The following is a 25,239-nucleotide window of genomic DNA, read 5'->3' as shown; positions in this document are numbered from 1 at the left end:
GGATCTGGTAAAACTTTAGTTTTGAATCAAAAGTGCTGTTCCTTCTATTCTGGCAGCCAAAAACACAAGAAGACGACATTTTAAAGTAAAAACCTCAAATTTTTAGCACGCCTGCTATGAGTTCTTCCTTATGTTTTGCCTCCAGCTAGAGCGGTGACGTCACAATGACGTAGGCGATTAAGAGGTCTATACATGGGTTTCAAAGACGTCACTTCCGCTATGCCCGCCGCCATATTTGGGACCGGTCACAGCTGCGCGCCCTGTTAAAGTCTATGGTGACAGCAGCTACAACTACCAGAGGAAGGCCAACAAAATGCTCTCAGAAAGTTCACAACAAGTTTACAATATATCTGGGATATGTGGTGCTGTTAGCCGTTTCAACAGTCGTCAGAACTACAAATTTATTTGATTTATTTGAAAATATTGTGAATTCTAGTTGCTGTGTTTCGGCGTGTTGTTACAGGATGAACAAATTCACGACACCAGCTGACTACATTACTTAGTTCAAGTACATGCGTGCATGATTTTGTGCAAATATAAGTTGTAATTTTACGTCTATCTTGTATAAATATATATGAATTACCCTATATAGGATGTGTCCCGTTGAGTAAATTAACCTTAGCAAAGCGCTTCAGTTTACCGGTGTTCATTCAGCGCGTGTAGCTCAAATAATAATACTGTTATCAAAATGAGATGATTTGAGAAAAAAAATCATGATCCTTATTATTAATCAAACTATGTGTTGATGAAAATAATACTAGAACAATATAAGAGCTAGGTATTAAAAATAATGCATTAATTTTCTAAAAGAAATATTAAAGTTTTAATATTACTGTGTAACGTAAAACATTTTAATGACTTAATCATTGCTGTTTGAGCTGCGCACGCTGAAGCTGAAGAGAATAAAAAAAAAAACCATAAACTGAAAGTTAATTAACTCAACGGAACACATCCTATATAAAATAATCCAGATATTAATACAAAATAAAAATAATATTACAACTATTTGCACAAAATCACGTACAGATGAACTTGAAGTAACGTCATTGAAACACCGAAACACAGCAAATAAGCCCAAATAATTCACAACGTTATTTTACAAGTAGCCTATATACGATTATAATATCATGTATAAGAAGAAGACAGTCCCAATCATATTAATGTTGTCTTACTTTTTGAGTGCTCGCGCTGAAGCTATAGATGATCATCAGCTCTGTGGGTTATTTACCTCAACGAAACACATCCTTTATGAGAATAATCAGATATAGCTACTTAATAAAATTATTACAAGTTTTACCTGCACAAAATGACGCGAATGCACAAGTGAAGTTTGAACAAGTTATGTAATCAATGTTTAACTCAGTCGACGCGCTCTTACCACAACAACACGCTGAAACAACAACACAGAGAATTCACAACATTTTATTACAGTCGTGTTTTCGTTATAATGTTATGTAAATTACAGTCCCAGCACAGCAGTTATTAATGTTGTGCATTGCTGTTTGGCTGCCAGTGGTGTGGTCCCTTCTGAATGAAGCCAATAATTCTGCCGATCTAACTCCTTTGGGATCAAATAAATTTGTAGTTCTGACGTCTGTTGAAACGGCTAACAGCACCAGATATCCCAGATATATTGTAAACTTGTTGTGAACCTTCTGAGAGCGTTTCTTTGGCCTTCCTCTGGTAGTTGTAGCTGCTGTCACCATAGACTTTAACAGGGCGCGCAGCTGTGACCGGTCCCAAATATGGCGGCGATAGAATACAGTGACGTCACATGAAACCCATCTATAGAGTCATGCCTCCCTTTCCTCTCATAGAAAACCATATAAAATCATCAGACCCCTGGCGTGCGGTGGGTTTTGTGGGAGAATGAATGGGGGAAAGTCACGTGAGAGGAGGCAATGTCTCCATCGCTATGATTGGATGTAATTGGTTATGATTGGATATGATTGGTTTGTGCGATAAATCCGATAAAAAGCATGATGACTGCGGGTTTTTTTAGTGCAATCAGCTTGGTGAAATTAAAAATACAATTCGTGTCTGTGACAGACGGTGTTAATGGAGCATGACTGATGATCCAAAATATCCTAGGTTGACAATTAAAAAGAAAAACCGCAATACACAAATAAAATAAATTGTTTAAATTATTATTGCCTTTAGTTATTATTTTGGAATGAATGTAGAAATGCTTAAAACACTTGATGCTTGATGAGATTGACTTGGTTTTGATAAATAGAACATTACAATTTTGTGTCAATTTTAAGAGTAATGCACATGAATAAAAAAAAAGTAAAAAACATAAAAAAAAATGTGCCTCCTCATTTCAGAACACCTCTGCATGCCACTGTGTCAGACAGACTGTAAAATGAGCCAGGGGTTGACAGCACATCAAAATGGAAACCAGTGAAGACTACAGGAACAGGGAAGGAGAAGTCATACAGGAAGTGCTGAGGCCTAAGGGCACACTGACTGCTTCGTCAAAAGCAGATACTGTAGATCATCTGTCATAAAAGCTCAATGGGAAACAAAGTCGCAGGAGTAAAACACCAGCTCACACAGCTGAATATCAGCAAGACAAACACAGCACCATAGTACAGAGAATTTCCACATTATCCATATGATAGTTGAAGAAAAAATGTGACATGTCAAAGTTGAATGATCTCTGACATAGGCACTACTAAACAAACTCAGACTGTAGCAGTAATAAAACAATTTTCTTATGAGAGCACATTAATGCTAATGCATTACAGGTTAAACAACTTTTCTTTGTTATTTGAGCTCACATGTGTATTTTACAATACAGTTCTAGTCCAAGAGATGACAAAAATAAAGCCCATGGGGTCATCCTTATGAATTAAATACATTTGTTGCAGGGTTGAGGTATTTTTGTAGGCCAAACCCCAGAAACAAACATTTCCGGTTCCATCATCCTGGAGTCAATCCTGGAGTTGTTTGTGTGTGTGTGTGTGTGTGTGTGTGTGTGTGTGTGTGTGTGTGTGTGTGTGTGTGTGTGTGTGTGTGTGTGTGTGTGTGTTGTTTTTTTGTTTGTATGTTTTGTTTGTGTGTTGTTTTTTTATATGAAGTTTTGGTTAAATGGGTTAGGACAAGCTCAAGATATTTTCACTTTGTATTGTACAAAAAAATACATCAGTAATACGCTCATGTGATTTTTTTTTTTTTTAAAGCTTTTACTTGTTAACAAGTGTCTACATACATATTGTCAGGTACATTAAATCTTATCACCAAGAACAAGTAGTCAACTTTTACATCCTTGTGCTTATAATTGTGAACTGTTCTAACTCAAACATTCAGGTAAAATGTTTTTTTGAATAATGATGGAAAGAGTTTATTGTAAACTTAATGACTGTGACAATGAAGTCTATTGAAGTTAATTTTGTGAAGATTGTCATGGTGAACAAAATGTGTAAGAATCATACCTCCAGTTTCACAGACAAGGCTTAAGCTAGTCCTAGACTAAAATGCATATTGTTGCTGTTTTAACTGAAAGCAACTTGCACTGACATATCTTAAAATATGTCAGTGCCATTGTTTTGTCTCAAGATGCAGTAATGTTTTTTTCTATGGCATGTTCATAAAAGCTACTTAAATGCACTAATTGAAGTAAGGCCTAAGCCTGGCTTAGTGTAAGCCCTGTTTGTGAAACTGGGCTATAAAGTTTTGTTAGTCTCAGACCTTATTTTCTGAAATAATCCAAAAGCCAATGGAAAAATCCTTTTGGGTTTTGTTGAGGGAACCAGGGTGATGCAAACTTATGGACTGGACTAAAAATATGTCATCACTGCAGCCCTCTATACACACTCTCACATCATTTCCATATGTTTTGAACATCATGTGAAACCATGTCAACTAGTAATGAGCATTTTTCAAACCTTGCTTCATGAAGCTTTGAAACATTTATGATTCTTTTGTTTTGAATTAGTGGACTGGAGTGTGTATTAATTAAACTTGATTTCAGCAAACGAGGCTTCATTATGTCATACTATTTTGAATCTTGGTTTGAATATGTTCATATGACCAGCCTGTGTAATCACTGACTGGCAAAAGCTTTTTTTTTTTTTCCTTTTTTTTTTTCAGTGGGCACAGATTTCTAAAAGGTTTACAAATCATTATGAATTTATGAATCTGTGAATACAATTAGCAAAACTGAGAGTTTACAAATCTGAAAGTACAGTTTGCAAAAATGAGAGTTAATAAATCTGTTGGCAAGAATTGTTGAAGTAAAGAAACAGTTTACAAATCTGTGAGTATCTGCTTACAAAATCATGTGTGCAGGACCCGTATGTATAAAAAGCAGCTCAGAGTAAAATATTAGTCTTAAGTGTGTCAAAATTCTAAGAATGGCGTAATTTTACTCTTTTTCCTAAAAATATTGAATAAGTGTGATTCATAAAGGTTCCTAAGTGTTAAGACTAGGTTTCAGCTTCTAAATTATTTAAGAGTGGTGGAGAGGTCTCCTAACCTAGTTAGGAGTAACAATATGGCAGCAGAGAGGAGAACACACTTTCCAATAAAAATATAAATGAATCAGTGGATTGACCTGAAATGATGAACAGGTGATGACTCGTTAATCAGAAACCATAGTAACAAATGAGGAGCAGGAAACTGGAACAAAGTAAAACAGGTAGTAGATCGAAACAAATGAAAACAAAACCAAAACAGGCAGTTTGTGACAATTATGTAATTGTTAAAATTCTTTTTGTAACTGACCTAGTGAGAAGCTGAATAACTTTAAATATATGTAATAAAATATGAAATTAATAATTAATAAATTTAATACATTTTAATAAATTTAATAACAGTGAATAAACTTTTTATAACTTTAAATGCAATAATGTATCCCACTCAACCAATCAATGCTCTAACTGTGGAAATAAAACTAGTAATTACATTTTTTGTAACTGGAAAAATGCAGCAGTGCACTGGTGATGACAGGTTTTAGAAAAACAAGTTTTAGAAAAACAAAAAAGCTCACACACAAAAAAAGACACACGTTGACTACAACATAATCAGTTTTTAATATTTCATTGGTCCTCTCGTTCATAATGTGTTCATAATTTCTTTATATTACAGCCTGGTCAAAAATAATGTCTGCACAATTTCATGTTTCATTTCTTTATCACAAATGAAACAATTGACTCCAAGCACAGCTACAATATGCTTACATCTTTAACACATTTAACACACAAATTAACGTTGAAGAAGTCAATTTTCCTAGGCTGGACATTACTTTTGGCCACTACACTATGCACTTAAAAAAAATCAAAAGTTGAGAAAACATAAAGGTTTAGGGCAACCAGCTGCAGGAGATTTTTAAATTCTCGACTTGTTATACAACAACAAGTTGACAAAACTCAAAAATCTCCTCCAGCTGGTTGCCTTAAACTTTTAAGTTTTCTCAACTTTAATTTTTTTGTGTGTGGCAGTTCATTGACTTTCCTACTGACTGTCAAACCATGTGGCAAATGCAAGCCACTTTTATGAGGATTGTGGGCTTTCCTGCAGTTATTGGAACTGTTGAAGGAACACATGTTCACATCATTGCTCCAACTAGATGAGGAGACATATATCAATAGAAAAAGATTCCACACAAATACAATAAATGATTGGTGTCGTGCTGCTGTCGACTTCATGCTTGCAGGCTCACTATTGACTGATTCAGAGGTTGAGGGCAGCCATTTTGAGTTGAAATAATTGTAGCCATTAGTTAAACACTTAAGTCAGCACTTAAGAATAAGTCTTAGACTTTACTAAAAGTTGCTTTTAGCTTCTTTATAAAAGTCTCCTACTCTTAGACAAGTCCTACTTGTAACTAAGAATTTTTTGACACTTAAGTCAAAGCTTAAGTCTATTCTTAAGAGCATTTCTGAGACGTTTTATACAAATGGGCCCAGATCTATAAAGAATTTATTCTTTATAGCCCTAGGAGTGAATGTGATTTTATAAAGTGCAACATGTTTCTGGATCAACATTGTTTATCCTGGAACAACATTTCAATCAACCAATCAGTTTGAGGACAAGTTTACAGTTTATGTAAAATTTAGGCTTACAACCACTTCTACAACAGTGTTATTCACCTATCATTTGCCTCTGATTTTAGGGAGAAGTTATGGGTAGGATTAGGTTTAGAGGTAGGGATAAGGTCAGGACTAAATTTTCAGACAGTAATGTTGTTCCAGGATCAACAAAATATGTTGATCCAGGAACATGTCTTACTTGGCAAAATCAGTGACCAGCACTATGGACACTCGGTATGTTCCCACAACAGCACCAGTAACTAAATACGTTTGCTTTTGTGTGATGCTACACCAAACCCGCTTTAAGAAAGCACAAAGCTGCGGTACACAGGAAGGAGACCAGAGGCCAGTTTTCTTCAGTGGCTGTCACTGGAAGAGAAGCTTCACTGTATGCAGAAAAAACTGCTTTTGTGGGGAAAAAGCTAATCATTTAATGTATTCACAGCCAATCAGCTAATATTTCTTATTAAACATTTATTTTGTACTGTTCTATTTTTAGACTTTACATTGAAAATGATGTTTTATAAGAGAAGTCACAGACAATTTTGCAAACAGGACGGCACTTCTCTTTTATTTCTATGGTTTCCACAGTGATTGTCACACAACTCCGACAAAAATTCAATAACGTAAAGGTTGTAATGCGATTTATCAAGGCACACGTGATCCATATTGACCATTCTGCTTTCTCCAATGGTAGAGCCGTGGAGGTTGGTATCACCCCATAATAAGAACATCTCTGGCTACATTCACATGAAATGTCAGTGTAACGCAGGCCTGCTGCCAAGGGTTGTGCAGTAAACTTCACTCCCCAGACTTCAAGAGCACTGGTGACTGACATTAAGGGCCGCAGGCTTTAGCACAATGCCGCCTCTCATGCTGGGTTTCAGTCTAAGACAACTGCCACTGGAACCACACAAAGCTATTGAATGGCTTCAGAAAATGTAGTTAGATGTAATTTAAAAATTGTATTTAGGGTGGATTTTGGTGTGTTTTTGCTATGAATTGTCAGGGTAGGAAAAAGATCTGCATGAAGAATTTTCATTTTTATGTGAACAGTTCCTTTAAGACTCTTAAAGTATCTTAGTATCTCTTTGTATCTACTTTAACACTGAGACTGAACTCTGAGAGTAACATATATGTATAGTAATGAGAGCTGTCAGGATAAAAAGGAAAACATGTTTTTTGTCTTTTTTCCCATTACAGTTACATTATAATAATGGTATGCATGAAGAATATTTGTTATCACTGTTATTGTATTGTAATATTTGTAAAATCACCATATTGATAGGGGAGGTGTGGGATTCTGCCATTAAAGTTCACATCTGCCTTCATTATATAGTGACCAGTGTGTCAGTGTCTTTTGTATTTTTGGTACAATATATTTTGATTTTGACAAGCATTTATTTAAATGGACTTTTGACTCAAAACCTTACATTTGTGACCTGTGTGACAATTAGTCTCTGTCTCCTCTCTCTAGATAAACAAATATTATGACCAACATTGCTTTTCTAAAAAGAAAAAATATATAGCTATACACTTAGATTTCATCTTAATGTCACAATACAAGGGCAATCTGCTTATGACTCAACTTCTCATTTGCCGGTTTGTGATCCTGCTGTAGTCTCCACCCCTGATCAGTACAAGAGATGGAGCGGGCAAATCTCGCGAATCCGGCTACTCTCGCGATGTCACCAAGCATCGCTGTCCTCCTGCTGCAGTGCGCGTATAAAGCAGCGAGACTCGCGGGCACGAAAGGAGGAGTTGCGGCAAGGTCGCGCAGCATCACGGCGTAAATTAGCCACGGAAATCTCAATTCACGGAGATTATCTGGGTCTTAAAGTCGTTGTGAGCGCACGTACCGGGCTGCGCGTCAAACTTGTCAGGAGTTTTTGACTGGACGTGTTGCTGTTCTCCATTTGCATCCGCATGTGCGCGTCGCGCTGCGGGTTCGGAGGGAAGCACGGCGCGTTATTTTAGTCTTCCTGCAGCATCAGTGTCTGCGTTCAGTCAAACCCATCGGCTTCTCTGCACTTTTAACGGACAGTATCAGCTTTTGGAAAGCTTTTTTGGCTCGTCATGTCGGCGTCACCTCCGCCCTTCGCCGCCCCGGGCGACTATCTGTCTGCACCCGAACCTGACGCGCTCAAACCCGCCGGTCCGACACCGAGCCAGAGCCGCTTTCAGGTGGATCTGGTGTCAGAATCCGCCGGGGACAGTCAGACTCTTGGCACCTCCGACTCATCCCCACCCGCGTACGCTGCCGAGCCGCCGTCCGACGGACTTCGGGATTCTGTAGCTGGCGGCGAGGAAGCCAAGGGCCGGTTTCGGGTTGTGAACTTTGCGGCCTCGAGTCCGGACGCCGCGCCGGCGGAGAGCGCACAGAATGGGGACACGGTGATGAGCGAAGGCAGCCTGCACTCCTCCACCGGCGGCCAGCAGCACCATCACTACGACACCCACACCAACACCTACTACCTCCGCACGTTCGGACACAACACCATCGACGCCGTGCCCAACATAGACTTCTACCGGCAGACCGCCGCTCCGCTAGGCGAGAAGCTCATTAGACCCACCCTCTCAGAACTGCACGACGAGCTCGACAAGGTACAGCTACACCGCACGTACTCCGGACACTAGTGGGTTAGTACCGAACACATAGGCAGACACTTGGTGGGTTGGTACTGAACACACATGCCGGGCACTTGTTTAGTGGGTTAGTACTGTACACCAATACAGACACTAGTTCAGTGGGTTTGCACTGAACACATGCCGGACACTAGTTTAGAACGGAACAAACATAATGGACACTGGTTTAGTGGGTTGGTACTGAACACGCATGCCGGACACTAGATTAGTGGATTGATACTAAACACATGCCAAGACACTAGTTTAGTGGATTAGTACTGAACACACATGCCAGGCGCTGGTTTAGTGGGTTAGTACTGAACGCACATGATTGGCACTAGTTTATTGCGTTGGTACTGAACACACATGCTGGGGTCTAGTTTAGTGGGTTAGTACTGAATGCACGTGATTGGCACTAGTTTATTGCGTTGGTACTGAACACACATGCCGGGGTCTAGCTGAGTGGGTTAGTACTGAACACACATGCCGGGTCTAGTTTAGTGGGTTAGTACTGAACGCACGTGATTGGCACTAATTTATTGCATTGGTACTGAACACACATGCCGGGGTCTAGTTTAGTGGGTTGGTACTTAACACGCACGCCGGGCCCTAGTGGGTTGGTACTGAACACACATGCTGGGTACTAGTTTAGTGGGTTGGTACTGAACACATGCTGTGCACTGGTTTATTGTGTTGGTACTGAACACACATTCTGGGCTCTATTTTAATGGGTTGGTACTGAACACGCATGCCGGGCACTAGTTTTGTGGGTTAGTACTGAACACGTATGTCAGATTCTAGTCACGTCGCTCCCAGTTTTGTATGAGGTACCGTATTTATAAAATGATGGCCAGTAAGACACGGTATCAAATTTAAATGTCTAATTTCTTCTGATATTTGATGAGATTGGTAAACACTAGGTTAAACACCGGGTCATATCAAATGTTTGACTTGGTGAGAAACGTTATAACACTTTACAGTGTCAACACGGACCATTGTGACCTTTGACTTGTGCGCGCAGTGACTGCAGTGCATATAAGGACAGTGATGATGGGAAATGTTATCTGAAGATCAGACTCTTCACTGTATCATTGTACATGTAGTTCACTGTTGTGAAAACACAAGGCCGAGCTGTTTACATTCTTACACTAGACTCAGAAGTGCTGAGAGTGTGTGTGTCTGTTGCTGTTAGTCTTCGTTTCTCTCGTGCAATGAGCCTGTTGTTGAGAAAGATTAAACGGCTTTGTTCTTGAAGTGATTTGTTTGCTATAACAGGTGTAAGTCTGTTTAAAAACCCCTTCATTTGACATGAACAGCAGATGTTGTGCTGTTGTGTCCGTGTTGGTCTCGCAGCCCTGAAACCCACTCTCTGTTTCCTCTGAATTGCCTGGCAGTTTTAGCCGGAGGCATGACGATTTAGGTCTCTGACGACACTGGCTATTATGACTTGGCAGCTTATCTAGTTTAGTGCATTTGTAACAAACTTTGATGCCAAGTTTTAGAAAAGCCTCTTTGAGATGAAGTACATGACGCACAAGTGTTTTAACAGTAGTTTCCACTCATTTGAGCTTTGCACCCGTTCCAAATGGAGTAAGAGAGTTCCTCTGAGTTAAGGATGAAGTTGAGCCATTGAATGATTTTCTTAGTTAAATAAATGGATGTGAAAGATGATGTGTGTGTGTGTGTGTGTGTGTGTGTGTCTATATAAAAAAAATATTAAAATAATGTCAAATGCAGCCTGGAAGAAGACATGTTTTCTGCTATGTTAGATGCATGTACTGCTTAGAAATGAATACTCTGACTGCACTTGTTTTCTATTGCAGTAGTAATTGTAATCATGAGACAGAACAAAGTTGCCTTCTAAAGTGAATCATGGATGTTTTTGAGAGCTGACTGAAATGGCAATTTAGTGTTGTTTGTGAACTCTGGCATCACTAGTACCAGTTCTCCTAGTGATGTGACGAAACCTCTATTGCTAAATATGAAACTGTGTTCTCCTGCATCATTTGTGCTCCAGACATGAATGATTCCTCAAATCATGTGTCTTAAGAGGTGTGCTGTTACTTCACTAAGGGTGTATTTACACGTGGTCACTTCATATGTCTCGAGCGATCACATCACTGTTTAAGCCTTCCAGTCTAGTCAGCACTGGTGGGAGAATGCAGTGCTCACCATCTTTATTCATGAAGGTGATTGGGCGACAAACAATTTTATTTGCAGTGGTTTGCGCATGTGCTTTGTGAGGGGAGGTGCTCTTCTCTAGCAGGCCTTATCTGTGAAGATGTGCGTTGCGATAGTGTTGTGGTATCTGGCTGGCTGGAGCCGTTATAACGTGTTTGCACACTTTTTTTTTTTTTTTTTTTTGTCAAATTTACATATGTAGTTTAAACAACCAGATCCCTTTACACTTAGTCATGTCTGGAAAGCATCTTAAACCACTTCTTGAAGTGCTTTGAGTGATCAAATTGTGTTTTGTAGGGCATTTATACCTGGGCCCAGTTGTTCAAAAGTAATCTGATTGGATTTCGACTATCAGATTGGATCAAATCTTGAAAATGAGTTGTTCAAAAAAAAGGGGGTTCTGAAATCGGAATAGATCACAAAATCCAATCTTTGTTTTGATCTGGATCAAATCGTCAGTTTGTGTTCAAAATATTTTAGTAAGACTGGGATAGCTTTGATCCAAAAATATCAGGATTATCCTGATTCCAGCAGAAGGGTGGATTACAGCAACAAAAATGTAATTTTAACACTGGTCAAAAAATACAACATTTGTATCATGTAATATATACATCATATATAATATAATATAATATAATATATTATATATAAAATATTTTTATTTTGCTCTTGATTAGTTTAACTGTTAAAGTAATAAAGTAGAAGTAGACATTAGGCTTCCTATTAAGCCTTTCAGTACAATAAATTAAAAAGAGCTTGGTGCCATAAAATAATCCCCCAAATGGCTGTCAATATCAAACAAAAATATTTAATTAAGTGTTTTTTTGTAATCGCTGTATATAAACTACATTGGCACAATTATCAGAGATTAACCAGTTCACGAGTTCACACTTGCAAATAAGTCAGATAAATAAATAGTATGCATATTTGGTGTGCTGTCTGAGGAGAGGGCTCCGAGCCAAACCCAGAGTACTCCCCCCATATTCTGGTTAAGGAAGATAACCAGGCGAGTATGAGATTTGGTTAGGAAGATAACCAGGCGAGTATGAGATTTGGTTAGGAAGATAACCAGGCGAGTATGAGATTTGGTTAGGAAGATAACCAGGCGAGTGTGAGATTTGGTTAGGAGGATAACCATGCGAGTGCTGAAAAATTTTGTTAATGAAACATCATTCAAAAGTTGTTTCTAACTGCATACCTTATTGAATGTATTTTTGTTTTTGTTGTGGGTCACATGAGAAGCTACAAAAGTTCTAAAGGCACATTGTGATGGGAGGAAAAATATGAGATGGAGGAAAAATTAATTTTAATGCTTTTGTGTACCCCCAAGAGACACTGTGCTCACTCTGAAAATGAGTTTTTTCGAATGAATGCAAAGTTTGTTGGGAAACGCAAAACTTTTGTGAGAGAATGCAAAAGCATTAGAGTATATAGATTTTCTCTCATTTCATATTTTTTTCCCCCATAACTATGCCCCTTAGAAGGGGTCTGATTGTGTGCTCTGAAAAAGTGTATCTGCATCAGGTTGATCCAGTCCTATTTTGCTTAAAAAAAAAAAAAAAAAAGGGTAAGCTGGATAGCAAAACATGGTATTTCAAAATCTAGACAATTCTGATCCAGATGAAACTTTCTAAACCACTGGACCCTGGTCCTTTTTTGTGAATGGATTGCTATCCAATCAGAGAAAAGAGCCAAGTGTAAACTCTAAGCTGCATTTACACTGTAAGTCTTAATGCACAGATCCAATCTTTTAACCAAATTTTTTGGCCTGCCTAATTACATTTACTTTAGACAACTATTATCTGATATTTGTGTTTACATTAATTCCCGCCCAAAATGATTGTCATAATCGCTTTACTACGCACATGGTAGACCCTCAGGTTTTGAATGGCTGTGCTATTAAAATTATTTATATATTCCATGTCAGGTGGCCATGATTATTTGCCAACATGTTCTGACTGAATGAATATAGACTGAAAAAGGGTAATTTTCATTTATTATCTATGACTAGTTAGACAATTCTGAAGTGAAATAAAGTAGCACGGTAAGATTACATTTATTTGAATGAATTTGAATATGAATGACGAGAGAGAGTATGAAGCTGGAAAGTTATCACCTCACTGCTGAGAAATATGTTTTCAGTAGTGAAGCTTATTTATAAAAGTCACCGAGCAGAGGTTGAAAACCAGCTGCTGAATGTGTGCGTGCGCAATTTCTTTCCTATAGGAAAAGACCTCTAGATATATAGACAAAGTTCCCACCCACCTCAATAAAAAAGCTGTGAGTTTTAGTACGAGCACATACATCACATCTGCTTCATAATACAACATTAAAATGATATCTTTTTATAGGCAAACGTGTCGCCCTCACCTTGTGGTGGCTTGGAATTCCAAGGGGAATCGGATATGCGTTTTTAGACGTAGGTCGGATGTCTAGATATTGGATATGTATCTGATTTAAAACCACATTTGGAAGTGGCTCGGATCTTCTGCGGATTTTTGTATTTACATGTGTGCAACAATTTCCAATCTGTGTCAGATGTGAGCAAAAAATCTGATATTTTTTTTGTGCCAGTGTAAATGCAGCCCAAGTGATCAGACATGCAATTTTTTGTCTCCACTTTCTGGAAGAGAAAACCAGTGAAAAGAACGTGTTGTAATTTGTCATGGCCCTGCAAGCTGATTAAAGCTCTTGTAATTGCACTGAATGTCTGTTGTCTGTTAGTTTGCTCTGTTTTTGTGTGGTTTGTGTAGCAGCTGTTAGTAAATCAACACTCCAGTGTTTTCTGCTGCTATAAATACATCTGTTCAGCTGTTTGTATTGTTGGGAATGGAGTTAAGCTGTGGGGAAACTTAAAAAGCTATTTTCTTCTGTTTGTCCAGTAATGGTTGTCAATTAATCATCTGTAATTCTGTCCAGGTAATCTGAGCAGAAGTCAAGTTTGTCATGTGAAGTGGCTGATGTTATTCCTCTGTTTGTCTGCTTTTTATCAAACCAGTGAGATGGATATTTAGATAAGTGTTTTGCCTTGAAATGTTATGTAAAGCGAACACTAGTAAAGTCATGTTAAAGTCGTCATGCTTTCAGATTGAAGCTTTTTCCTATTGAAGTTACACACTGGACAGCACTGTACAACAAATCCATGACTGAATGGAAAGTGTTTTATTGGCTGCTGGCAGTTAATTTAAACAGATATTGATGTGTGAGCCAGTGAGTCTTTTATGGCTGTCAAACGGATGCTGTCACGTTCGACACTCCAGTCCAGTTTTCCAGTGGTTTCTTTAACTGTTTCAATACTTCATTAGAGCAACACCAACATCCACCAAATCATTTGTTTATTTTGGCTTTGTTCAAAAACACTAAAACTGTTCAGCACTGCACGTTTTCGTAGTGTGACTGAAGTTCGATGGCCACACTGATTAAGGCAGCATGATATTGACCAGCGAGAAAGTCCTGTCAGGACTTATTTATTTACAGAGGTGTGACTGAGTGGAAATAGATGTTGAAATACTGATGCTGTAAGAGACGGACAAACAGAAAGACAAATTTAGTGTGAGAGGATTGTTGGAAATACGTGCCATTGACGATATTTCTGAAAATTGTTACCTTGCGTCTTGCACATATCGAGATACTTTCAAAGTGAAATGTCCAGTGAGAGGCACTAAAAGCGAGTTCAGTTTTATAATCCACAACAGATTTTATTTGCGTAGGTTGTTGTGCATGGCAGTTCTGAATTGAAATGTCTGGTAAGTGGCGCTAAAAGGTTAATCACCTTTGAAAATGACGTACCACTTACACTAAACCCTAAATGTACCCAAAAGTGTTACGAAAGCAAACGTATTTGCTTAAGCAACCATGCCTTGCTTTAACAATTTGTGCCTGTAATAATAATTTTCTGTGAAAAGAATTAAAATTTGTTGCTGTTTTACTTAGTGCTGCCACTAATGACTATTTATATCGATTAATCTAACGGCTATTTTATCGAATAATCGATTGATCTAAAAGACTAATTTCCAGCAAAAATCAATTTTTTTTTTTTTTTTTGGGGAAAAGAACATTTCATTTTAACTTGCAACTTTGGCATTCAGTAGTGTACCATAAAGTATAAATTTGATAATCATATTCAGGACACTCAGTAAGAGCTGCAGCCAGTTGTGGTGAGCAGTCCTCCTTTTGCAGGAATTCAGTCACACAACTTGGCAAACTCTTTTCATATTGTATATGAATAGTATTCATTACCTGTGTATATTATATATAAATTTGTAATTTTAAATGTTATTCATTATGTCATTTATGCCGTTATGTTATTATACCGCCAAGCAATGAAATGTCCTTAAAGGTGCCCTAGATTCAAAAATTGAATTTACCTCGGCATAGTTAAATAACAAGAGTTCAGTACATGGGAAAAGACATACAGTGAGTCTCACTCCATTGTTTCCTCCTCCTTATATAAATCTCATTTGTTTAAAAGACCTCCGAAGAACAGGCGAATCTCAACATGTTATGTAACAGTCGGGGTGTACGCCCCCAATATTTGCATATGCCAGCCCATGTTCCCAACATTATGAAAGGCATTAGACAAGGGCAGCCAGTAACGTCTGGATGTGCACAGCTGAATCAACAGACTAAGTAAGCAAGCAAGGACAATAGCAAAAAATGGCAGATGGAGCAATAATAACTGACATGATCCATGATAACATGATATTTTTAGTGATATTTGTAAATTGTCTTTCTAAATGTTTCGTTAGCATGTTGCTAATGTACTGTTAAATGTGGTTAAAGTTACCATCATTTATTACTGTATTCACGGAGACGAGAGCCGTCGCTATTTTCATTTTTAACACTTGCAGTGTGTATATTGCATAAACACAACTTCATTCTTTATAAATCTCTCCAACAGTGTAGCATTAGCCGTTAGCCACGGAGCATAGCCTCAAACTCATTCAGAATCAATGTAAACATCAAAATAAACACTGTACTTACGCGATTAGACATGCTGCAGGACGAACACTTTGTAAAGATCCATTTTGAGGGTTATATTAGCTGTGTGAACTTTTTTTTTTTTAATGTTGTTTAAGGCAAGCGCGAGCTCCTGGGGTGTGGAGCACGAGAATTAAAGGGCCACACACTCTGATTCGGCTCATTTCTAATTATGCCCCAAAATAGGCAGTTGTTAAATCTATGGGGTATTTTCAGCTGGAACTTCACAGACACATTCAGCGGACACGCCGCGCCGCTTTCATCTTTCCAAAGCGCTTGCGCTCCTGTGGCGTCCGTCATTACTATGCAACCATGATCTGCGCTCTCTTTGATGAAGCATCAGCAAAGGATAAATTGATTTCTAGCCCTTGCATTAGCTTTACTACTAGATGTATTAATGGAGAGAAAAAATAAAAACCCGCTTTGCACAGCTATTATCATCTGTTCGGCTGAGCTTTCGATGTTGTTACAGAAAGGGCGAAGCTGATCGGTTGGTTCTTGTTACACAAGCTGCGGTGGCTCGTGTTGCTTGCTGTGTGCCAGCCACCCACCAGCCGCCCACATTTGAAATAACGAACTTGCTCGCGCAAAAGACACGATATGTGAACATCCCCTTTAGCAGCTTAAAGGACAGTGGATTTAAACATTCCGCCTACAGAGGCTGAGGTAATTTAATGGACAGAAGCACTTATGGTGGCTTTGCCTTTACCGGCGGCCCATCATCGAGCTTGTGCTGCTGTGGTATGCCAACAAAACCAGAGTGTACAAACCACCTTTTTATTATCAGCTAATCTGAAGTACTTCAGACCCCTCGGCCTTTGAAAACTTTTGCTAACAAACTCATTTGACATAGCACTCGACTCCACTTCACCCGCCATCCTTGGAAACTTTGACGTTATGCGTGTAACATTAGCTCACACTAGTGGTGTGGAGGAAACTTGTTATTTTAGTCAATGCGTGAAAACGAAATTTAAAAGGTAAAATAATATAAAATGATCAGTCGATTTAAAAATATTGAAGTCGACTAATTATCAGCGTCGACACAGTCGATTATATCGACCAATCGCGGCAGGCCTAGTTTTACTGCATCTAATGTTCATTTCAGCTGAAAACTGAATTGGTATGTTGTAACGTGTATTGGTACATTATTTGATGAGAAATGGCGTGGAATATCTGTTAAACTGACACAGATCCAGCTCAGGGGTGGAAGTAGCCACATGTGGAAAGACTTTCGTTACGAAGGCAACTGTGGCCAGATGAGCTGAACATGTCTGATCCTGCTGTGAAGCCTCTCTGTGAATCAGGTGATTTGGTGTTACTTCTGAACACAAGCTGCTAAGAGTTTCAGTGATGTGTAACCTGTGGTGTCTGTGCGGGTGGCTGTCACTCGAGTGGGTGAACATCTGTAACCGTTAATTCCACTGCAGCACATTTAGAGCTCCATGATTCAGAATAAATTGAGAATCACTTTTGTTTCAAATCGAGATCATGATTTTCCCATGATTCTGAACGGACAACTAAATGAAATAACAAAATTTACTAGTCTATTTAAAATTGTTTAATTAGAATGAATTATTTAAAAAAAAAATTGAATTAATGATTCAATTACAGTTTGTCACTTGTCGCAAACTAGTGGCCTAACGATGTAATGATACAATCGTTCTATGAAGCGCCAAGTTACTTTCAAAAGGGCATCTGCTGTATTTTGTTCACTACCATAGACATCAGAGTTTATATCTGAAGTCCCGCAAAATAGAAATATCTAAAAATAAGATCAAAGAACAAATAAATTGTTCATCTATTGCACAAAAACAACAAGAACAACTATAACAAAATAAAAACTATTCAAAAGCGCAAGCCTAGGCAGAGTTTCTATTTATAACGTGTGTCTGCAGCATTGTGCAATGTAGCCAATCAGACATATGTGTTGATTTCTTGAATGCAATGGCCAATCAGATGCATTTAAGATAGTCCTCTGGCCGCTCAATGTCTGAGGTTTTGTTCAGTGCTGAATTCTGCATGCTGGCAAATCCTTTGATTATAACAAAGTGTAGACATTATGAAAGATTCATTGTGCAGTCAGCTTCAAAGATAATAATAACGGAGCTTTGGGAGATTGCGATGAACTGATATGACAGCCTTTTATGAATTATTAAGGGAGTGCACTTTGCGCGCATTTTGCCATGCCAAACCATGCACACAGAGGCCTATGCTTGCTTTTATGTTAAATTAACAGTGGTTTGTGAATTTTGTTGCTTTAATAACAAATAATTTATCGGGAGCGTTTATGCTGGAATGTGTAGGTTGTGGCTAGGAGACATGTAACTTCTATTTCTTCTAAATCTATTTATACTTTTATGTGGGCGGGAGCGGGACAAAACATGACTGTTGCGGATGGGAGTGGGAGAAGGTAACATATACTTTTGCGTATTTGTGAGAACGGGACTGAAAAATGGTTAATAGTTGATAAGAGAATCAGTGGGAAGGATATTTTTCATATATTTGTATAATTACAGAATCAACTATTAGTCTCAAAGTCTCAAAAACAATATTGATCCTTGTTTTATTTCTTTGTTTATCCCAATGCCTGCTTGCATCAGTTGATCTATGATAAGGTTTTTGGCATGTTAGATGCTGTATAACCAACAATTTCGCATTTTGTCCATGTGAGTTGCCATAGTTTCTACAAGCGAAACCCGGGGATAGCGCGGATATTACGTCATTGATAGGTGACAATGACAAGGGACGAGCCATTATTTAAAATTGGGATTTCTCTGGATTTACAAATCCTTGGGAACTTTTGGGATAATGCAAGTACACAGCTGCATGAAATATCACACTGCAAGTAGTTTTTGGATTTTATTACAAAAACCTTACAGATTGTGCCTTTTAAAGCATTTCTACAGTTGAAAAAACATGAGAAAAAAAACACTGCTGGATTATTATCATCAATGTTTTTGAAAAGGAACATCTAAAAAAGGAATATGACTTAACCCAATCATAGTCAATAATGTTGTCAATAATATTTTATTTGAGCTGAAAGTGAAGATTAAAGGTCCCGTTCTTCATGATCCCATGTTTCAAACTTTAGTTAGTGTGTAATGTTGTTGTTGTTATTAGAGTATAAATAAAATCTGTAAAATTTTAAAGCTCAAAGTTCAATTCCAAGCGAGATATTTTATTTAACAGAAGTCGCCTACATCGAACGGCTAGTTTGGACTACATCCCTCTACTTCCTTCTTTAATGACGTCACTAAAACAGTTTTTTGACTAACCTCCGCCCACAGGAATACACAAGAGTTGCGTTTGTCGAGTGTGTTTGTCGCCATGTCGTCGAAACGCTGTTATTTTCATCCCGCAGTCCAATCACCGGGTCTGATTCCGGCTCAAATTGATAGGGTAAAATTAAAAACATGTTTACAATAACACTGAGCGCGTGCATCTCCACGTTATGGTAAGAGGCGTGACCTTTCCGGGCAAGGAGCGCTAAGCTGCTGTCGAATCACAACACAGGAACCGCTGGCACAATCAGAACTCGTTACGTATTTCTGAAGGAGGGACTTCATAGAACAAGGAAGTCATCAGCCCGTTTTTATGACAGTGGAAACAGCGGTATACAGATAAGTAAATTATGTGAAAAATACTGTGTTTTTTTACACGCGAAACATGAACACATGTTATATTGCACACTATAAACACAATCAAAGCTTCAAAAAACCACGAAAAACGGGACCTTTAAATGAACAACGGTAAACTGTAGAGCTTTGCTAGAGGGTTAATAGATCAACCAAATGCATCCTATATGACATTAATCTGGTACAACATAAAAGTGATATTGGGTCATTCTGTGTCAAATCAGCCAAATTTCGGAAACTTCCCTGGCTCAAATTTTTTATTTTGTTAATATTATTTCTGCAGAAAGACAAACATAAATAGTAATGAAAGCCCAAATATTAAATGTCACAGATGTATTACTGAGTTGGTGTTAATTTCATCAGACGAGACGAGACGAAATATGTTCGACAACGACCTTTTTTTTTCATGACTAAGACGAGACGATGACAAGACTGCACCACTGTCCAAAAACGCTGACTAAGACTAAATTAACATGCATTATTGTTGATGAAAAAAGACGAGACGAAAATGTTTTGTAAAAACTAAGATAAAATCTCTCTTCATTTTCGTCTACAATCGTCTCTGCTTTTTCATCAGCTGTTACGCCTTTAAAATATTCAGAACGAGTTCGCGGCTTCTCGCTGTTGCTCAAGTTAAGCCTCGTTGAAGCCTTGTTTACACTGCATGCGTGTGCGGCTCGTTACGGCTCCGGCAAGGTGTTGTTCCGTCCTCTGCGCGATGTCAACTCAAACAAAGAAATTTCAAGTTTTTCAACTTCGAATCTCTTGTCGTCAGTTTCTAGTGATGTAAAATATGAGCGGGAGTTTACACAGGGTGATTATTTTGACTTTGTTTTGTATTTGAGCTGCGCGTCTTGGAGGCGAGGAGCCTATCTTTAGCGAAGCGGCGCGTCGAGCCGCTTCTGGGACGCTTCTCAAACGCACCGCGGCGCGGCTGGTGTAAACACAAGCATTGACTAGAGTGCCCGTGTATCAGCTCCGGTAGCCGCGTCGCAGCCGTAACGAGCCGCACACGCGTGCAGTGTAAACAAGGCTTTACAGGTCTCATACGCCTGTGGCTGCAACACGAAACTGCTGAACACACAACACCCAAAGCGAACACGAGTGACGAGCGACGACGACATGCTAGCTTTTGAATTGTGTTGGTTAAAATAAAATACTCTTCAGAACAGGTTAATCATTTGTGAATGTGTTTCCTAAATCAGAAATTGAAAACCAGACACGTTTAACATTTGCATTCAACAAAAATCTTTCAACATGTGTATTTTGTCAGGTAATTATGACATTTAACCAATGTTTGAGATATGTGAAACACTTTTTTTTACTGAAATGTTTATCAGTAATAATCTCAGTAATAATGTGTTATTTAAAAAAAAAAAGACTAGCCTACAATTTTTTGACTAAAACTAGACTAAAATTAAAAGACTTTTAGTCGACTAAAACTTGACTAAGATACCTTGAGTTTTCTTTTGACTAAAACTAGACTAAAATGACGAGACGTTTAGTCGACTAAAACTTGACTAACAAAAAAAGATATGTGAATGACTAAATATGACTAAAACTAACAAGGACATTTGGCACAAGACTAAGACTAAGACTAAATTAAAAATAGGTGATGAAATTAACACTATACTGAGTAATCCACTATTATGTAGAGGGGGGACAAAATGACAATTTTCACCTGAGATTTGGAGCCAACATACAGGGGGTGTAAAAATGAATTTATATTGATGAGATTGGTATGTCTATTAATAAAATCTGTTGATGCTGTAACTTAAAAAGGTACCTTTAATATCCTTTTTAGATTCTGGTTCTTAAACTTTAATTTTGGTATCTTCATTTTAAAGGCTGGTTTAATCCCAGAGATATGGAGATCTTAATGCGGATCTATGAGTAAATTGGTAAATTGTACACATTTTCAGTGGTCAAAAACCAAATTTTGGTCACTTTGCATACAGCTGATACTTTTTTTTATATCTGAAGAACAAATAATGTTAAAAATAGAAATGTATATATTTTTTCCCTTTATCAAAAGAATTCCATAAAACAACTCTCAGAGTACCAAAAATCTACTGAAAATGGTTTAGTTGAGGCACAATACACTTTGTATTTATAAGAATCTATATGTGAATCAGTTTTAGGGATATTTGGAAGAAGGAATAGTTCATTTTAACAGCTTCTGAAGCTACTAAGAGTTCAAATACACAGTATTGTAACTACACGTTACCGCATTGACATCCTTATATCTATTAGATTGAACCATGTAGTGCCTTAAAAATGAAGATTGAAATGAAGAAAAGTTTCATTAGAAAAAGAATCTAAAATGACATTAAGATATTTTTAACACTTCTTGAATTAAAGACATGTAAACTTTGAAAAACTGTTTGTTTTGGCACTCAGAGAGGTGTTGTTGTATTCAATTGTTTTGATAGAGGGAAACAAGATACATTTCTAGTTTTAGTGTTATTTATTCAGACATTCCTCTTTAAATGCAATGGGGCGGTTTCCCGGACAGGGTTTAAATTAAGACAGGATAGGCCTTAATCTAGAATAGTTAATCGTGTCTTAAAAAATGGCTTTCTGAAACACAGATTAAGAACAGATTACTAAAACCTGGACTATGGAGTCCTCAATTAAAATAAACTAGATTAAATTAAACCCAACTGTGCTAATCTGAATTGGCATGAGAGAGGTTGCCTAGAAAACCTGGAATGAACCAAGAAAAGCTTAAAATTGCATGGAACGGAGAAGCAAATCCAAGGAAAACCATGGCAGCAGAAGAAGACTGCAATAATAATAAAAAAAAAAACTTTACTAAACAAGAGACAGTTCTTTTAAAGCAAGCAAAATACATCAACTGTAGGGGAAAAAAGTGAAATGCCTGGAAATCTGTTTGTAATGAATTATATTTAAATAGATGAATTCTATAATAATCCTATGATTATTAATGCTTTTGTTTTGTCCTTTACATAGCAACAAACTAAACATAACTATTTACACATGTGATAATTGGTGGTGGCAGTCTAAACGGTTTGGTTTGATAGAAATTGATTTGGTAGAAATGGGCTGGTTTGAACCATTATTGTGGTTGCTTCATTATATAAAATAGACAATTCTTGTTAGCAGGTCCTCAACCCAAGCAAAAGCTCTACACTTTACCATAATGGTAATCTCCAAAAAATACAAACATAACAAAAACTTTTACATAATAGAACATTAAACAGTAAGAAGTCTCTCCATATTCTCATCTTTCTAAAAAATGCATAAAATAACACTTTTTCAAGATTTACTCTCCCACTTCAGCCCGGTGCAAAGCATTGATGGGAAGTGAAAGTCCTGTTTGATTGGGTTACTTGACTGAAATGCTATTTCAAAATGAAAACTTCAAGAGTTCTAGTAACATTTCAAGTCAATTTAACATGAAGCAATAACATTTGAACCAGAAACAATGGTGTTAAATCAAAATAAATTGTTTAAATAAAGTGAACAGCACCAAAACAAAAGAAAAAGAAATAATGTAATATAAAATATATAATATCATATAATATCATATAATATCATATAATATCATATATATTAGGGGTATGACGAGACTTGAGATTGAGTTGACGAGACAAGATTTTTACACACTATTTTTAAGAAATCCTCATTGGCAAAATACATGACTAGAAAAAATAATCTGCACGTGTATTTGAAATGTTTTAACTAATCATCTTGTAATGAATGTCATTTCAGTTCTACTTTCTGAGTATGAATTATCATATGCAGTAAAAGACAACAATACTCTAGTACTGTAAAAGGTCTGCCACTAACTCAACTGACTGACTTCTGTCCTGTATGATTTCAGTCTCTTCAGACCTTACTGTACATGATTTATGAGCTTCTACAACTTTTGACCTCCTAACTGAACTCCTTTCCACAAACTTATCATAGAAATAAAAACAGTATAAATAAAAATAGTAACACTTTACAATAAGGTCTCCATTTATTTACATTAATGTATTAACCAACATCAACTAACAATGAGCAATATATTTGCTACAGTATTTATTAATCTTTATGTTAGTTAATAAAAATAGTCATTCATTGTTAGTTCATGATAGTTCAGTGCATTAACTAATATTAACAAATTAAACCTTATTGTTTGTGCTTAATAAGATTAAGAGAAAACTGTTATTCATTTTTATGTTAACACTTTACAATAAGTGCAACCATAACTATAATAATAATAATAATAATAATAATAATAATAATAATAATAATAATAATAATAATAATAATAATAATAATAATAATTAATTATTGCACTCTCTCAATATTCAAAGTGCAAATAAGACCAAGTGTTTCTTTGATACAGAGTTAAGAGATGGTTACAACTACACTGCCCAGTCTAAAATAGCTTTCATATTGAGAGATATCTGTATTCAGCAGGGAGCTGCTTTCAAAATGCACGGTATTGAAATCGTGTTTGAATGCGCCCTCTCGTTTTCTTTCACTTTCGCGATCGCGCGTACTCTGTAAATATGGAGCGGCGGTGACCGTTATCCAACTGAATTAAATGTTTTTATTTAAATACAAAGCACTCATCCTAACCACTCTGTCATGGCAATATAACGAGACGACTTTTCGCCTCGATGAGAAATCTCGTCACATTTTAATCTCGCGAGATCTCGTGACACGATAGAAATAATATATATATATATATATATATATATATATATATATATATATATATATATATATATATATATATATATATATATATATATATATATATATATATATATATATGTATATATATGTATGTGTGTATGTGAAATACATGTGTCTTCTTTGAAATACAATGTTAATCTGAAGTTAAACCTGCCTCCTGGTAGGTTTAACTTAAACCTCAATTTAGTCCTGGAGTAGCTCTAGTCTTCCTCCAGGAAATCAGCTTATTAAACTCTGGACTAGACTAAGTCTAGGACTATTTTAAACCATGACAGAGAAAGCAGATTTCTGTTAATCTGTCTTAAAATGCCATTTTATTCCTGGACTAGGCTTAATCTCTGTCCGGGAAACCGCCCCAATAAGTATCAGCTGTGTGCAAAGTGAACCACATTTGGTTTTTGATCACTGAAAATGGGTAAAATTCAACAGTTTGAACATGGAGCTGCTTTGAGATCCCCTTATCTATTGGACTGAACTAAATAGGTTCCTGAAAATTAAGCGTGAGAATCTAATCTAGAAGGATATTAAGATATCTTGAATATTTTTAGAGTTACAGGCATGCAAACTTTGGAAAATTAATATTTATGGCACTCGGACAGACTGGTATGTTCAGGCAATTAAGGTTTTTTTTTTTTTTTTTTTTACCACTGAAAATGTGTACAATTTACTCATGGAGCCACATTAACATGTCCATATCTCTGGGACTGAACCATCAAGGACCTTTAAAATGAATATACCAAAAGGAAAGTTTATGAACCAGAATTTAAAAGGATGTTAAGATATCCTTAATACTTCTTGAGTTACAGGCATGCAAGCTTGAGGCAAAACACACAAGTACACCTACCAATATCTGTGTAAAAATAAAATGACAATGCTGCCATCTTTCTAAAGTCATTTTACATCCCTCTAATTTTGCTCCAAATCTCATTTTGACGCGCCCCCCCCCCCCCCCACACACACAAAATGGTAGATTACTCAAAATACATCTGTAACATTTAATATTTTGTTTCATCACTATTTATGTTTGTCTTTCTACAGAAAAAAAAAAAAAAAACATTTTTAAAGTCACA

At 37.0% G+C, this 25,239-nt stretch overlaps 1 protein-coding gene across 2 annotated transcripts in view; it reads left to right on the top strand.

Moving 5' to 3' along the window:
- Positions 1 to 7,702: 7,702 nt before the first annotated feature.
- The window catches only part of slc12a2 (solute carrier family 12 member 2), a 72,647-nt gene continuing 55,110 nt past the window's right edge, over positions 7,703 to 25,239 (top strand). For both annotated transcript variants that reach the window (XM_048170355.1, XM_048170347.1), the window contains exon 1: positions 7,703 to 8,639. In XM_048170355.1, coding sequence (XP_048026312.1) covers positions 8,112 to 8,639 — 528 coding nt within the window. In that variant the 5' untranslated portion in view covers positions 7,703 to 8,111. The remainder of the gene's footprint in view (positions 8,640 to 25,239) is intronic.

This window comes from Megalobrama amblycephala, linkage group LG2 (assembly GCF_018812025.1).
Source record: "Megalobrama amblycephala isolate DHTTF-2021 linkage group LG2, ASM1881202v1, whole genome shotgun sequence".
NCBI lineage: Eukaryota > Metazoa > Chordata > Actinopteri > Cypriniformes > Xenocyprididae > Megalobrama > Megalobrama amblycephala.
Note: the sequence above shows the minus strand (reverse complement) of the source record. Positions and strands in the feature narration are given on the sequence as shown.